General features: G+C 43.4%; 1 protein-coding gene across 1 annotated transcript in view; it reads right to left on the reverse strand.

Annotated features, from left to right (window-relative positions):
• nectin3a (nectin cell adhesion molecule 3a) overlaps positions 1–9,792 on the reverse strand; it is a 42,588-nt gene extending 32,796 nt beyond the window's left edge. Inside the window, exon 1 of the mRNA XM_054795237.1 lies at positions 9,560–9,792. Within this exon, the coding sequence (XP_054651212.1) occupies positions 9,560–9,719 (160 nt within the window). The 5' untranslated portion in view covers positions 9,720–9,792. The remainder of the gene's footprint in view (positions 1–9,559) is intronic.
• Positions 9,793–14,986: the final 5,194 nt, after the last annotated feature.

The following is a 14,986-nucleotide window of genomic DNA, read 5'->3' on the forward strand; positions in this document are numbered from 1 at the left end:
TTGAATCAAACCATCCACTACAACATAAACTAGGGGTTATTAGGACCCTCCAACATAGAGCGGAACAAATACCAACTAGTGCTGAGGGAAAGAAAAAGGAGACACAACATGTCCAGAGAGCGCTCTCAACCTGTGGGTACCCACGGTGGGCTTTTAACAAATGTCAAAAGAAGAGAGTAGGGAAAGAAACCCAAAAGCCCACAGAAGCAAAAAGGAGAGGAGTGGTAGTCCCTTATGTAGCGGGGGTCTCCGAAAAACTCCAGAGGATCTTATGGCAACACAAAATTCCTACCTATTTCAAACCAGTAAATACCCTGAGACAAAAATTAGTGCATCCTAAAGACAAGGCTCCAAACCAGAAACAGAGCAATGTGGTCTATTCCATCCACTGTAAAGATGAGGAATGCAAAGAGCACTACATTGGGGAAACTAAGCAAATGCTCCAAAAAAGGCTTTATCAACATCGCAGGGACAATGCTAGTGGTCCTCAATCAGCAGTACATCTACACCTGAAAGCTACCAATCACTCTTTTCAGGACAGCGAGGTAAAGATTTTGGCCAAAGAAAACAGATGGTTTGAAAGAGGAGTAAAGGAAGCTATTTTTGTCAAACAACAGAACCCATCATTGAATCGGAATGGTGGTTTGAGGTTCAATTTGGACCCTGTGTTCAGCAGGTTACTGAGACCAAAACCCACAGCTCTTAGTCTTGCAAATGAGGTGAAGGCAGGGCCGAGCCAGAACAATAGATGCTAACAAGCCAGTATCAGAGTCGTTCATACCCAATTCAGGGAGCGACACTTCCCTTTTATCGTAGGTGTGAATAACAGGATAGGATTATACCACTGCTCCGCCCAGGCTTAGTGTAACGAACCAATAGGAGGAGGGTGTTGGCACACCAATTCCGCCCACTCTTACTGTATTTAAGGCCTAAGCTACCAGCACTTATTAGTTTGCTGACGAAGCTCTTCGGATGAGGAGCGAAACGTCCGACACCTTCTACACAGAAGTACAGATGACGTCTCAAGAAGCCTTTTCCTCGATGGACAACTCCTGTACGACTGAGAGCCTACACAGACGCATTACTTAGAAATCTGTTATTTGTTTACCTAAAATCAGCTGCACTGCAAAATTATGGCTCATTTGGAGACGGATTAAAACCCCCAAATGAAGAATCTGCTTCTCCTCGGGACCCAAACAAAGCATGGATGTCCAGAACATCAACATGAAGCCTCGTATCCTCATTTTTTTACATGACTGACATTTGTGGTGTCCCCTATGGGTTGTGGTCCAAATGCTTTAATAGACATGCTAGCATACATGTAATAAAGATATCCTCAAAGTTTTATAATCATTAGCTCAATAGTCAAAGACTTATGGACAATTAGATGTCCCACCTGTGCCCCTGCAAAGATGTCTTGCTTGATGACGGCCATGTCTGTCAACCAATCTTGCTAAAATTTTACACACGTGTGCTTATCAGTCCCCTAAACGTGTCTGCCCAATCTCATGGTTTCGTGATTCGGCTAAACACCCTAAAGTTACAGCGGGCGTTTTGTACAGCACTTTGAGCTATGTGAGAAATTCCAAGCCAATCTGTCTCATGACGGCTCAAACCTTCGGATCTAACCACCGTGTGGTGTTTTTGTCCAAAAAATATTAGCACAAGCAACACAGTAGGGGTGCATGCTATGACAAATATTCACCCTCTTGTGCGCAATAATTCAGGAGTAGAAGAGTTAGCTTACGCAAACAAACAGAACTGCAACAATTAATCAAAGAACTGGTGATGAATTGATGATCCGATTACTGTAACTTCCGGACAATAAGCCGCTACTTTTTTCCCATACACTTTGGAACTACATGTGCCATTATGTTTAGCGTGCAGAAACAGAAAGTAGAAGCTAATATCACAAGTCTTGAAGTCTTAAGCAGCGATTGTGTTTTGATCTGACAAATCTTCAGTAAGTTTAACCAACTACAGCTTCTGCTTGGGACTGTTTGGACTGCTTGGACGGCGGCAGCTGTTGAACCAGAGCTAAGGAGTGATGGCGGGATTGCCAGGTTTGATGTGTGTCTTTCTGTGCACCGTAATGTCCAGACTATTGCGCGCACCTGAATATAAGCAAATCTAAACATATTTTGTACATATATAGGACACATCGGCCTATCAGCCGCAGGCGTCCACGGCGTAACAAGGGATATTTCGCTCACAGAAAGATGTTACAAAGAAAGAAAATGAAATCATGCTTTTTCCCCAACAGTGCTGGACAGTGCGTGTAATACGACTCGTTAAACAGTAGCCTACCAGAAAAGTCGCTGTCATTGCCGTCTTCATCCTCCTCCTCCTCCTGCGTTTAAAACCACAACAGAACCGAACAGCCCCACAATTCCCTCGCCACAAACCCCGCCAGTCTCTCTCCCCCTTTTCTTTTGTTGTCGCTCCCAGCGCCACCCCTGCCCCGAGGCAAATCAGCCTGGTGCAGGGGGTGGTGGGTGCAGCTTATATTCAGATGCACTCAAATAGTTCAGAACTTACGGTAATAGACTAACTAAACTAACTATTTTGGGGTTAATTGATTTGAAAGCGTAAAGTTCAGCCTCTCAAATGTGAATATTTGCCTTAGTCATCCACGAAAGCAGGCCTATTATCCTTGTGTTTCGGGCAAAACAAGATATTCACACGCATCAGCTTTGACTTTGGGAAACAGTGATCAACATTTTTGCCTCTTTTCTGATATGTTGCCGACCAAACCACCAACTGTTTGTGCTTGGTTCATATTGATTTGATCACATAACCGATTACTCGATTCATCAGAACAAGAACCCCACAAACAAACACATACGCTCAGTCAGACAGAGGCCACAAATCTCGTACAACAAGTGCATCCGGCATATATCCAGTAGGGACGTTTCAATTCAACTAAATGTTTATTATTTTGGTTGTAGAATTGCACTGCATCATATACATTTTGCACAAGGAAGGCAAACTATTGTTGATAAAAGTACAGATCTGACCTGGATAAAGAACTAGCAGACAATTAAGTAGGAAGTACAAACAAAAGCTAACGGTTTAACAAGACAAGACATACAATTGGGGTGAGATAAGGTGAAATTGGACGCTCACGGTCAGAATGCAGCTGAAACGTGACTTTTGTGCGTGCAGTAACGTCTGGTCAGCCATGTGTTTTCCAGAATGCACGCACAGAGCTGCCAGGCACTTTTTTTAATGACAGGAGGGCCAATGAGAGATGTGACATCATCTACCATTAGAATCACTTCACGTAAGGAATGAATTTGACCATTCGAGTCAGGACCTCTGCTTAGTATCTGTAAAAGATTACTGCAAAAAAATTTGAGGTGAAGTCACGAGCGAAAGGCGGGCAGGAAGGCAGGCGGTTACTCCGGCTTTCATTCAGCAGCGTGAGCTATAAATCACAGGAGTTATTGTCTTCTAATTTATTGCAGCCAGTGTCCAGACAGAGATAAGCTACAACTACAAGTCCCGGCTCGGAATTCACCAACGGACCACCACGGAGCACTTTTCTCCGAGGAGCATTTTAACGGTCACATCTGTCAGGGAAGGGGAAGCGATGGGTGGAGTCCTACAGAAGCCGGTGACCACAAGCCGCTCGCTCGCTGCGAAGCTCCACACTACGCCAGCAGGTCCCACAATAAAGTGACACTCTCATCTGTTGATGGAGAAAAACGCTGCGTGCTCTTTAATGAGATCAAGATTTGCAGTCTGCTGCTTCACAGCTGAGATTGAAAAAGGTCAGAAGAGGAGATCAGATGAATGTAACAGCTGAGGCCAGAGATGTTACACTAAAAAAAACTCCCTCTGTGGACAATTAACACTTGCCGCTGGACTAAATGTTCAGTGTAGGGATGGAACGGGTTGAGCGGTTTTTGATTTAGAATTTGAGTGATGTTGAGTCCATATTAATATGGACTCACTATGAAGTCCCTGGGTGCAGTCGATGGCAGGCTTGTTGCCTAAACTGGCTGCCAAAAACACAACAGAAAGTAAACTTTTGGTACAGGACCGTTATGGACTAAAGACAACCAAGTTTACTGTATGTAGGAGTGTCTTAGAATAGTCGACTACTCGACAATTGGATTCGGAGGAGTGTGATTTGATGATTAATCTCACCCTTGATTCATATGAAATGTCATGTGATCAAGACTGTACCATTCGGACTACATGGAGGTGCCAACGGCTGCGGCTGAGCACACATTTTTACACTGGAATGTCTTTGTTTCTGTTATTAATAGTTATTAATAATATTCATTTGTTTTAGTAGACAACTGAAAATGAGGTGTGTCTTTAACACAAGACCTATTCTTATGCAAGATGACGCCGCGTACACACAACAAAGCCCAGCGTCTCTTCCACATTCGCAGTCTGTAGTACTTTTTTGCTCATATCAAGTCTGGTTTAACATCTTACACTCAACAAGAGCTTTTGGACATTGAATTTCACAGTACCAACTTTTTATCACCTGATATTCGTCTCTGAGCGCCACAGTACCGGAGTCTACACACAGCACCCAGCCGGGCGGAGGTGCTTGCAAGTGGCAGGGAGAACGTAAACAAAGGCGAGGAAGGTGTGGACGAATACGAGGTAACACCAAGCTAGTGCAGCACACCGAGCATTTATCTTGCTAATGTGCGGTCACCATTCCACATCACCCACAGTAAGAGACTTTTGGACTGCAACGTCATCATTTTTACCGAGACATGACTAAACAGCGGACTATCGGACAATGCTATTGAGCTAGCAGACCGCCACACACTTTGGGCGGACAGAACAGCAGCTGGAACAGGCAAGACAAGAGGCAGACGACTGTGCATCGACAGTACAGGTATGTCAACTGCTTGCTGTTCTCTGTGTCACTAAATCAATAAAAGTTCTGTTGTTGCACACCTACCATGTTGAGTTGTTTTTCTGAGTCTTTTAGCCTTTTTTTGAGGTGGAAAACATCGCAAATGACATCTGTTGATTTGTAGCGTTGCTCTTTAAAAATACACGCATCAGCCGTAACAGTGTTTATGCAAAATTGACTGACAAAAACTGAATGGAGTGAGGTTCCCCTGGCAGTTAACTTTGACCCTTTTGTAGCATGTGCTTTCATATGTTTACATGCTTTTATTCCTCAACAAAAATCAGTGAGATGGCCCTTAAGAGCCAGACTGTGCATTTCAATGTCAAGAAGTTTAGCTCAGAGCCTCAAGCTATTCTACCACCTTTCTGCTGCACAAACGTTTAATGGTTAGCATAATATTAAAGTACATCATTTCTTCTGGAATGAAAATTTCAGTGGAAAAACATCCTCTCTTTTGTACTTCCTACCATCTAAAAATGAATAACAAATGCCAACTCAGCTATCAAAATAATTAAAACCAGTTCACAATTTCCATGCGTACAATCTACTTCAGCATACAAACGTTAAATGTTATTTACTGCTTCTTGTTTTTCATTAACACCCATCAGCAGTAAATCCTTAATGAATTAGCTCTGTCACTGCAAGGCCTCCTAAAAAATCTATTTCTGCTTCGAGCCTGTAATTTTGGTGGCTCCATTACTGCAATATTTATTTAGATGTGAATTATGCCGCCCGACGAGACCACACCACCAAACTACGGTCTTCAATTAAGAGACCTCACTGTTTTAAGCTCCGCCCTTGCTAGCATCGATCCCCACCAACAACTCCGTCCCCGCCTCAGGGTGCCTGAAAATGACAGCGTCAAGTTTTACTTTTTCTGCCACTAAGCCGTTGTCGTGCTCAGATAACCTCGGCAACAGAGGCTACAAGGAGATGCCATTGCCCTTTTCCACTGTGCCTGGTTCGGAGCTTTTTTGGAGCTGCTTCTCACTGAGCTCCGCCTCCCACATTCATACCATGCTGAAAATGTTGACAAATGTGAAAAATGTGGGCAATTTCCATAAAATTCAAATTAAAAAAGGCAAGGTAATTTATTTTTTGTATCGGAAAAAATATTGAACCATAACACAAACTTATCGAACCGAACCATGAATTTTGTGTATCGTTGCAACCCAATTGCACCTCTAACAATGGAAAACGCTGCAAAAAACCTGAGGAAACCCGCCGTCTCTTGTCCATTTGGACATCTGAAGAATTGCAGACGGAATGTGAAACGGCGACAAGAAGCCAGCCAACACTGGAACGCATCAAGAGGCAAGATGGCTGCTGTCTTTCAAACAAATAACAAACTTAAGAAACCAAAGAAGGAGTACAGACACCAAAAGAAAGACCCAGGCAGGGGTGGCAGTGGTCGGAGGAGAGCTCGACAAAGTTTTGCCAGCTTGCTGGTGAATGCTGGCAAATAAGTCCACCGAAATCAGGGGGATTTCAGACCTGCCTGTACCGCCGTAAGTTCTATTTGTTTAATTTAATGTTCACAGCACAGTTTTGGGTGTAAATATTAGCCTGCTGTTAGCATGCTAGCTTACTGTTGTCGAATGATTGAAAGCCTCGCCACCCTCCCCTTCTCATTTGTGCGTACGGTAACAAACTAGTTTCACTTAAAGCGATAGTCATGCAGGAAGTAACGTTTATTGTGCAACCGTGTTCTGGTTTCATACGTTTTTATCTTTCTGTCAGAAAACAATGGTGATGGGATGGGTCATCCTCCCCTCGCTACCAGCTCCCCGCAAACCCGAAACCTGCAATCTTTCTGTTCAAATGTTTTGCACCTGAATTTTTACATTTTTGCACCTTTATATTTATAATTTCACCTGTATAGCGTGCGGTGTCAGGGACTACAGTGAGTAATCAATCCATGAATCTGACCACCATTGGTCCAAATAAAACGTGCACAACTTGTTTGGGAGCTAATCTGGTGTTTTGTTGACTTACGGAGCAGCGTTTTGTGGTTACAAGTTGAAAAAGCGAGCTTAAAAAAGGCTGTGCAGAGATGACACACAACAAAAAACAAAGACCAAACAATCAATCAACCGGATTCTAGAAATGTAATCAGCATTTAGGTAAGTGAGAGCGTCATGGTACATTATTAAGGGTTTATGGGTCAGGGAAAAACACATGGAATCTGGAAATTCCTTATTTTATGATGCTGGGAAGTGTAAATTGCAGTGGGACAGTAAACGTCTATGACAAACACAGCGCTGTAAAAATGGTTTCATTTGATCCAAAGTATTTGTCTAAGAATATTACATGTAGTTTTGCTGTCAAATGGTGAGCTAAAATATGGAGAATGTGTCAAGACTACATAATTATACAGCGCCGCTACAACTACTTTAGGAAATCAAGTCAAACGCACTCGATTGTCTTATGTGAATATTTGCTGGAGTACAGTTTTATTCAGACTGAACACTTGCACGATATTATGCAAAAGTTCAATCAAAAATTCTGCGTTTTTTTTAATTTTTTGAATGCAGTTTCAAGTGTTACTGTGGTCAAGGGGAACCGCACTCCATTCACTTTCTGTTAGCGTTGCAGACATGCATGGTATTGCAGTATCTACAACAAACTAGGTTAGTTTATCAGACAAAATTGGCTTCTTTTCTTGCAGCGTTTACTTCCCGTTCCCGTTTCGAGGCCTCGGGCAGCCCGTTCAGGCATCGGGGAACGCTAATCCATTCTCTTTCCATCGGAGCACAACAAACTTGCTTACTTCATAATCACAATTGTTCAAAATGTTGCTCTTTCCTGGGGGGACCTCACTCCATTCCCAACTTGCTTTGTTTCTAATCCAAAACGGTCACATGGTTACACTGTTTTGATTGGCGTGGCAGCCTGTCTAGGCGGCAAATGAAATGATATTAAGCTGCAGTGGTTTCCCATGTCTTATGTAGCTAGATGAGGTCAGGCGCTCTACCAGCCCAATAGTAAACACGTTGTTCGTTAGTGACATCATCGTGCAGGTGTACCAAAGGAAGCGCACCATCTTGCATGCACGCCATACATTTGGGATTAACATTTTGTGTGTGGTTTTAAAGTTTCAGTAGCCTAAAAGCATTCAGGCAGACATCAATCAGACATCGTACCCCTTTGGTTGTGTCTGGTAATCCCAGTTTAGGACTGGGACGCAGGAACAAAAACCCCCAGGCTGCACTACTCGAGACAAAGTGTTTAGAGGAGAAGGGGGGGGGGGGGGAATCTCCAGCTGGCATTCAGCCCAACTCCAGGTCAATACTTCCAGAGACTGTGCGACTGCAGTGCCTCCCTTAGAGTAGGTCTTCATTTCCCCCTGCCTTCCTTCACGCCCCAAGCAGGGGAGGGTCTGTGCTCCCTTCCCTTAGTCAGTCAGACCATCTGCATCCCAGCATTCAAAGTGGCAACACATCATCTTTTACACCCATTTTTGTCCATTTTCTCTGGTTGTTTGAGAGAGAGAAAGCATCAGTCTCTGGGTGGACACTACTTACGCTGAAACAGTTGTCCCCAACCGGGTGGTTTCTCACTCATTTCTGACAAACAGGCAATGGTCATCTAATGCTACGGTCACGTACCGACTTGTAAAACACAGAAAGCAAAGTATCACATGAAAACACACACAATGAACACCGATTCACCACTGTGGGTTTTCCAGGGAGACTATGGCGCGGTTCGAAGTGCGAAAGTGACAGGGTGCAGCGTGTTTTTAACCTTCCATTTCGCTGGTGGGTGTTGTTTTGGTAGCGGTCAGCACCGAAAATCCTTACACAAGTGAAGGAAGTGTCAACAAAGCAGAAAGGGATTTGCCACATGAGATGCCTAAGAGCAACAAAATCATATTTTGCAGTCTTGTTTTGGTAGTGGTCAGCATGGGAATGTCTGCAAACAGAGAGTTCCTTTTCACTTGAATACAAAATGACTGAACAATGAACTTCCCATCGCACACAACACAAAAAGGGATTTGGCACATTAGCACGCCTGGAAGCGACAAAATCATGTTTTGCTCAATCATATTTTTAATAAGATGAACGTTTTGCATAGCCTCTTTTAACTTTTAATATAAGAACAAACTTCATAGAAACTAATATATTTTATCCATAATAAATGATATTTTCAGAATATGCTGAGGCCAGTAAAAAACGAGCTGCACTACAAGAAACTACTAATCATTTCCAAAATTCATACATGCTTACATTTCATTTGGCTTAAGCTATTTACAAAAAATAAATATTATGAAATAAAAGTTTATATTATTATATGGTGTATTTTCTGTCTGAATGTTTTTGCGGCCGGTTTGGCCCCGCCCACTAACGAGACGGGACCGCGTCCCGGTGGTTGGATACCCTGCTGCAAAAAATAAGAAATGTGGCATCCTTGGGAGATAGGAGAAGAGCCGAACGAATGCGCCGAGAAAGTTTGGTAAAAGGGATCCAAGTTAACGTGGAGGTGGTGATGATGATAACGATCGTTAAAGGAGCGAGGCAGCTAAAGTGAAGACAGACTGTTACGTTAGCTTCAACGCAAGCTAGCAGCCACGACTCGCCGGTCTAACGCGAGGGTTGCGAAGGAAAGCATAGAACTTCTGTCAAAAAAAAACCAACAACAACTTCATAAGCAAAGAGGTTCAACTCAACAACTCACCGGGGAGTCCGTAAAAGATGAGGAGCGCTGTGAAAAGTCGCAGTCGGAGCGACTGTACTCTCTCCATGGCTCCGTAGACTGGACTGTGTGGCGTGTGTGAGTGTCCCACCAAGACTGACTGACTGCCTGCCTCTCGCTCCCAGGCTTCCTGCCTCCACATGGGCTGTACCACTTGGTTTGTGACTCTCCTCTGCACTGCAAGGAGAGTGGACTCTTTGGCTACAAAGTGATCAAAGTTGAGATAAAGGCGCTGATGTTACAATGAAGATCACAGCACTTACTCAGTTCAATCAGACCGCGCTGACGATGCTCACGGCAATAGGTCATATTTGGCATGACGGTGTACAACTAAATTGGTTCATTTATCTTCCAGAGGCCCACACTTCACCTTTTACAGCGTTTTTACGTTCTGTTTGGAGGTCTTGACAGCTCGTTTACTATGGGAACGTCACTCCATTCACTTTCCAACCAAAATGTACTGTATTATACAAAGTTCATTGTCCAACATAGTCCAAACTTCACTCTTTCAGCCGTTACTTTCTCTTTTGAGGTCTTAACACTGGAAACTGTATGAAAAAGTGAGGAATAATCCTTGAAAAATAAGATTAAAATTCAATGGAAGTGATAAAAATGGACATAAATTGTTGGAATAAGTTAGAATAAGTGGAGACATTAAATAAGGCAAGTAAATCAAACACATGGAGGATGAATGTATAAATACTGGAGTAAAAATGTTGACTGAATTGCATAATTCTAAGTAATTTAACTATAAATTGAGCAAAAGCTTTTTGGTGGTAATTAGTCAATGAAATGTATTTCTTAATATTGTTAAAGGTTTTTTTTTGAGAGAGTCATCTTCAGTATTTGTCCAGTTCCTTGTTGACTTTGACAACAAATACTTTGGCTTCCTCCTGTCCTCCATTGAACTTGTAGATTATGGTCACAATGTTGCTCTTATAGAGTTTACTTTCTGTTTTGAGCCTCATTCCAATCACTTTCCAGCCAAACTGTACCATACTAGACAACAAACTTAGTCTGTGGTCCAAAATGTGCCATGACGTCTTCTCACAGTGTTTTTACTTTCTGTTTTGAATTCCTTGGCAGCCCGTTTAGGCAGTAAACTAGTTGGGGAACCTCACTCTCTTAACTCTCTATTGGTCAACAACAAACATGCTTATTTCATAACAGAATATGGTAAAAATGTTAATCTTACAGTGTTTACTTTCTGTTTTGAATTCTTTGGCAGCCCGTTTAGGCAGTAAACTAGTTGGGGAACCTCATTCCATTCACTTTCCAGCCAAAAAGTACAACACGAGACAACAAACCTGGTTAGTTTATGGTTCAAAATGGTCCAGACTTCTTCTCTCAGTCTTTAATTTCTGTTTTGAAAATTTTGGCAGCCCGTTTAGGCAGTGAATTAGTTGAGGAACCTCATTCAGCCAAATTGTACAATACTAGACAACAAACTTGGTTAGTCTATGGTTCAAAATGTGCCATGACGTCTTCTCTCACAGTGTTTTTACCTTCTGTTTTGAATGTTTTTGCAGCCCGTTTAGGGAGTAAACTCATTGGGCAACCTCACTCTTATGACTTTATATTGGTTAACAACAAAGTTGCTTATTTTATAACAGAAAATGGTTTTAAAAAATTATCTTACAGTGTTTACCTTCTGTTTTAATTCTTTGGCAGCCCGTTGAGGCAGCAAATTAGTTGGGGAACCTGATTCCATTCACTCTCCAGCCAAAAAGTACACTAGACAACAAACTTGGTTAGTTTATGGTCCAAAATGGTCCAGACTTCTTCTCTCACAGTGTTTTTACTTTCTGTTTGAATTCTCTGCAGCGTGTTTAGGCAGCATGCATGCAGTAACCTCACTCCAATCACTTTCTCAGTCAGCAACCAACTTGCTTTGTTTATATTCTAAAATGGTCTCGTGGTTACAGTGTGTAGTTTTGGCCACTAGGCGGTTCCACTATTACAACATGAATAAATAAGTATGTGGTCAAAGAGAGCTCTACATTTTCCTTCCCACTTTCTCATGCACTCCAAATCATTATTAACGTTATGCACTGTCCTCTTTGAGGTTTGGGTAAATAGACAGGCTAAAATTAAAGCATTTACGGCATGTGACAATTCAACAACAATATAACAGTATTATTCCAGATTAAATCTCCTCTAATCAGATTAGTGGAGATGTGTTACGTGCCATTCAGGCAAAACAATGGGTGGAGAAAATAAGCAGCTGATTTTTCTGCGGGGGTCCACTTTGTTAATCTTGTGGGAATGATTTTAAAAGGCAAAATATTGTGTGTGTTCAGCAAGTCTCTCGGGTGTTGTCAAGGAGCATCATTGAGTGATCGGTGTACAAATAGCATAAACAAGGAAGTGAAAGTTAATATAAAACCATTGGAGGTCACTTCCCGAAAGTGTTTCCCCCCCATGGGAAACACATATAAACTTTACACTGCTTAATACTTTATCATTGCTTAATACATAATCATTTACAGTACTAAAGATCATGTGTTGACTACACTGCTTGTCAGCGCTTTGAGGCAAGTACAGGTATGTTTATTCATCTAAGCAGAAGTGCTCCTTTCAGCAAGCTTTGCTCATGTTGAGACATTATTGTGGGTCTGTGTCTCCTTCATAGTGTGTTGTCAAGTCCTCTTTGCGTGCTCCGTATTCCAGGACTTCAGTGTGATTCAAGCATGTTAGCACACTATCTACTGCACAGTATACCCCCTGCCTTTACACCCTCTGGTGCTTTATTTATATCCCGAGCCAGCATAAATAAATCCTAAGGTGGGAAATGGTGCCCTTTCCAACAATCAATCCACACTCCCTCTTGGGTGGCTTTACATGGCAGCACAGCTCATTAACGTCTCAGATGATAATAGTGTTCATAACACACAAGCTTATTAACGCCGTTCATTTCGGCTGTATACAGCGTCTACGTAGAGAACGTGAACACACCACGGATCCTCCATAAACATGGAATGAGAATGTGCCGTACAACTTTGCAAGTGCCTTTTGGTTGCCACCACGGAAGGGTAGCAAGGTAAAGTTTGACGTTAACCACGGAATCAGAAATGGAACTCATTGCAACAATATGAGCAGCGATGGTGGCAAAGAAGTCAAGTGTGATGATAACCATAGAATCAGAAATACAGCTCACTGCAACAGTATGGGCAATCATTGTGGCAAATAGATAACGTGTGATGATAACCATAGAACCAGCTATGGAACAACAGCATGAGCTTTAGAAGTGATGACATATCACGGATATAGACACCATCAATTGATGCCAACATACACAACAAAACACAATACCCGTAAAACGCCTTCCTGTTACCTCTTCATGCCTGTTGGCAGTCTTGAAAAGGTGAGTGGTTTCACTTTATCGTAGTTGTTTTTGTGTGTGCGCTTTCAAGGTGCCATACCAACGCTCGGCTGCCGCAATAAACTGTTTATGAGCGTTTATGTCCCGCGACCTTTGTGATTGCACCTCCCTCACGTGAGGATTTTATGACGCAAAAAATATAGTGACCCTGTTCTTTTCTTCCGTTGTACACACGTGGCCAGGTCGGGTGCACCGTCCTTCCGCTGTGACCGGTGGCTGCACATCCACACAGAGTGTCTGAGACATTTGGCTTTACAGTCTGTGAAAACAGTCTTTGTTAAAACACAACATTCCTGACTAGTCACACCGGTCAGCCAGGGCCTGCATGTTCAACTTCTCCCACCCCCTCCGCCTCTATGAGCCACAATCGCACCTTCCCGCCAATGCTGGACCCATCAAGAGCGGGAAGAGCTCACCTAGGTGCTTATGTTTGCAGATCCACATGCAGTAGATTGTCCCCTTAATGAGCTTCCTCTGCAGTATACAAGTGACCTTTGGAAGGCTAATGCGCAGACAATTAGACGTGCACTTTGTCTTGCAGAGTCATGCCATTAAAGTGTGTGTGGGCAATATTATAAGATGGGTGAGTGCTTGAGAGAGATACGAGGATTAATGAACACGGGTATACAACATAAAGTAGCATATGTGGTGCTGCACGCCACTGATATTCCTAAATAAGGGTCCAGTGAATGACAGCAGCGGAAATGTGTACCTACATTGCCATCTGGTGGCAGAAAGTCCACAAAGCATCACTTTTTAAAGCATAAACGTTGAGCTTCATCGAGTTGCAGTGGCTTGAAATTGTTGCCAACCCGTGAAATAAATTATATAGTCACGTTTTCACATGATAGATTTATACTTCTCTATTTATTTTTTATCATGTTTCCCGTTTTTCTCGAACTGTCTAAACATAATGTTTTATTTTGTCGCTCTCTCCTTACGTATTCCGTCACTTCCGGTGTGCGTTTGGCGGGATTCTTCCTTTTGTGATTTCCGTCATTGCAAAACAACAGGTAACACTGGCAAGCAGTCCCCAATCAACACCGTGTATGGTGGGGATGGTGTGCTGCTGACCTCGACTCGAGATGTGGTGGACTGGTGGAAGGAATACTTGGAAGACCAATCCCACTGACACGTCTTCCAATGAGGAAGCAGGTGTCTGGGCACTGTGGGTTGTCCTATCTCTGGGGCTGAGGTGGCCAAAAAGCTCCTCGGTGGCAGGGCCCCGGGGCTGAATGAGATCCACCCGGAGTTTCTTAAGGCCCTGGATGCTGTGGGCGTGTCTTGGTTGAGCTCTACACTCTCAGCAGGGTCCTTGAGGGTGCATGGGAGTTTGCCCGACCAGTCTACATGTGTTTTGTGGACTTGGAGAAGGCATTCGACCGTGTTCCTCGAGGAATCCTGTGGGGAGTACCGGACAACCTAATTCACACTGTTCGTTCCCTGTATGACGGATCTCAGAGTTTGGTTCGCATTGCTGGCAATAAGTCGGACCCGTTTCCAGTGAGGGTTGGATCCCACCAGAGTTGCCCTTTGTCACCGATTCTGTTGAGTACTTTTATGGACAGAATTTCTAGGCACAGCCGGGGCGTTGAAGGGTTCCAGTTTGGTGCCTGCAGGATTGGGTCTCTGCTTTTTGCAGATGATGTGGTCCTGCTGGCTTCATCGAGCCGAGACCTTCAACTCTCACTGGATCGGTTTGCAGCTGAGTGTGAAGCGGCCGGGATGAGAATCAGCACCTCCAAGTCAGTCCATGGTTCTCTCCCAAAAAAAGGGTAAAGTGCCATCTCCGGGTCAGGGATGAGATCCTGCCCCAAGCGGAGGAGTTTAGGTACCTCGGGGTCTTGTTCACGAGTGAGGGAAGGATGAAACGCCAGATTGACAAGCGAATTGGTGCGGCATCTGCAGTGATGCGGACTCTACATCGGTCTGTTGTGGTGAAGATAAGCCAAAAGGCAAAGCTCTCAATTTACCGGTCAATCTACTGTACGTTCCTACCCTCATCGATGATCATGAGCTTTGGGTAG

This window comes from Dunckerocampus dactyliophorus, chromosome 12 (genome assembly GCF_027744805.1).
Source record: "Dunckerocampus dactyliophorus isolate RoL2022-P2 chromosome 12, RoL_Ddac_1.1, whole genome shotgun sequence".
In the NCBI taxonomy this organism is placed as follows: Eukaryota; Metazoa; Chordata; class Actinopteri; order Syngnathiformes; family Syngnathidae; genus Dunckerocampus; species Dunckerocampus dactyliophorus.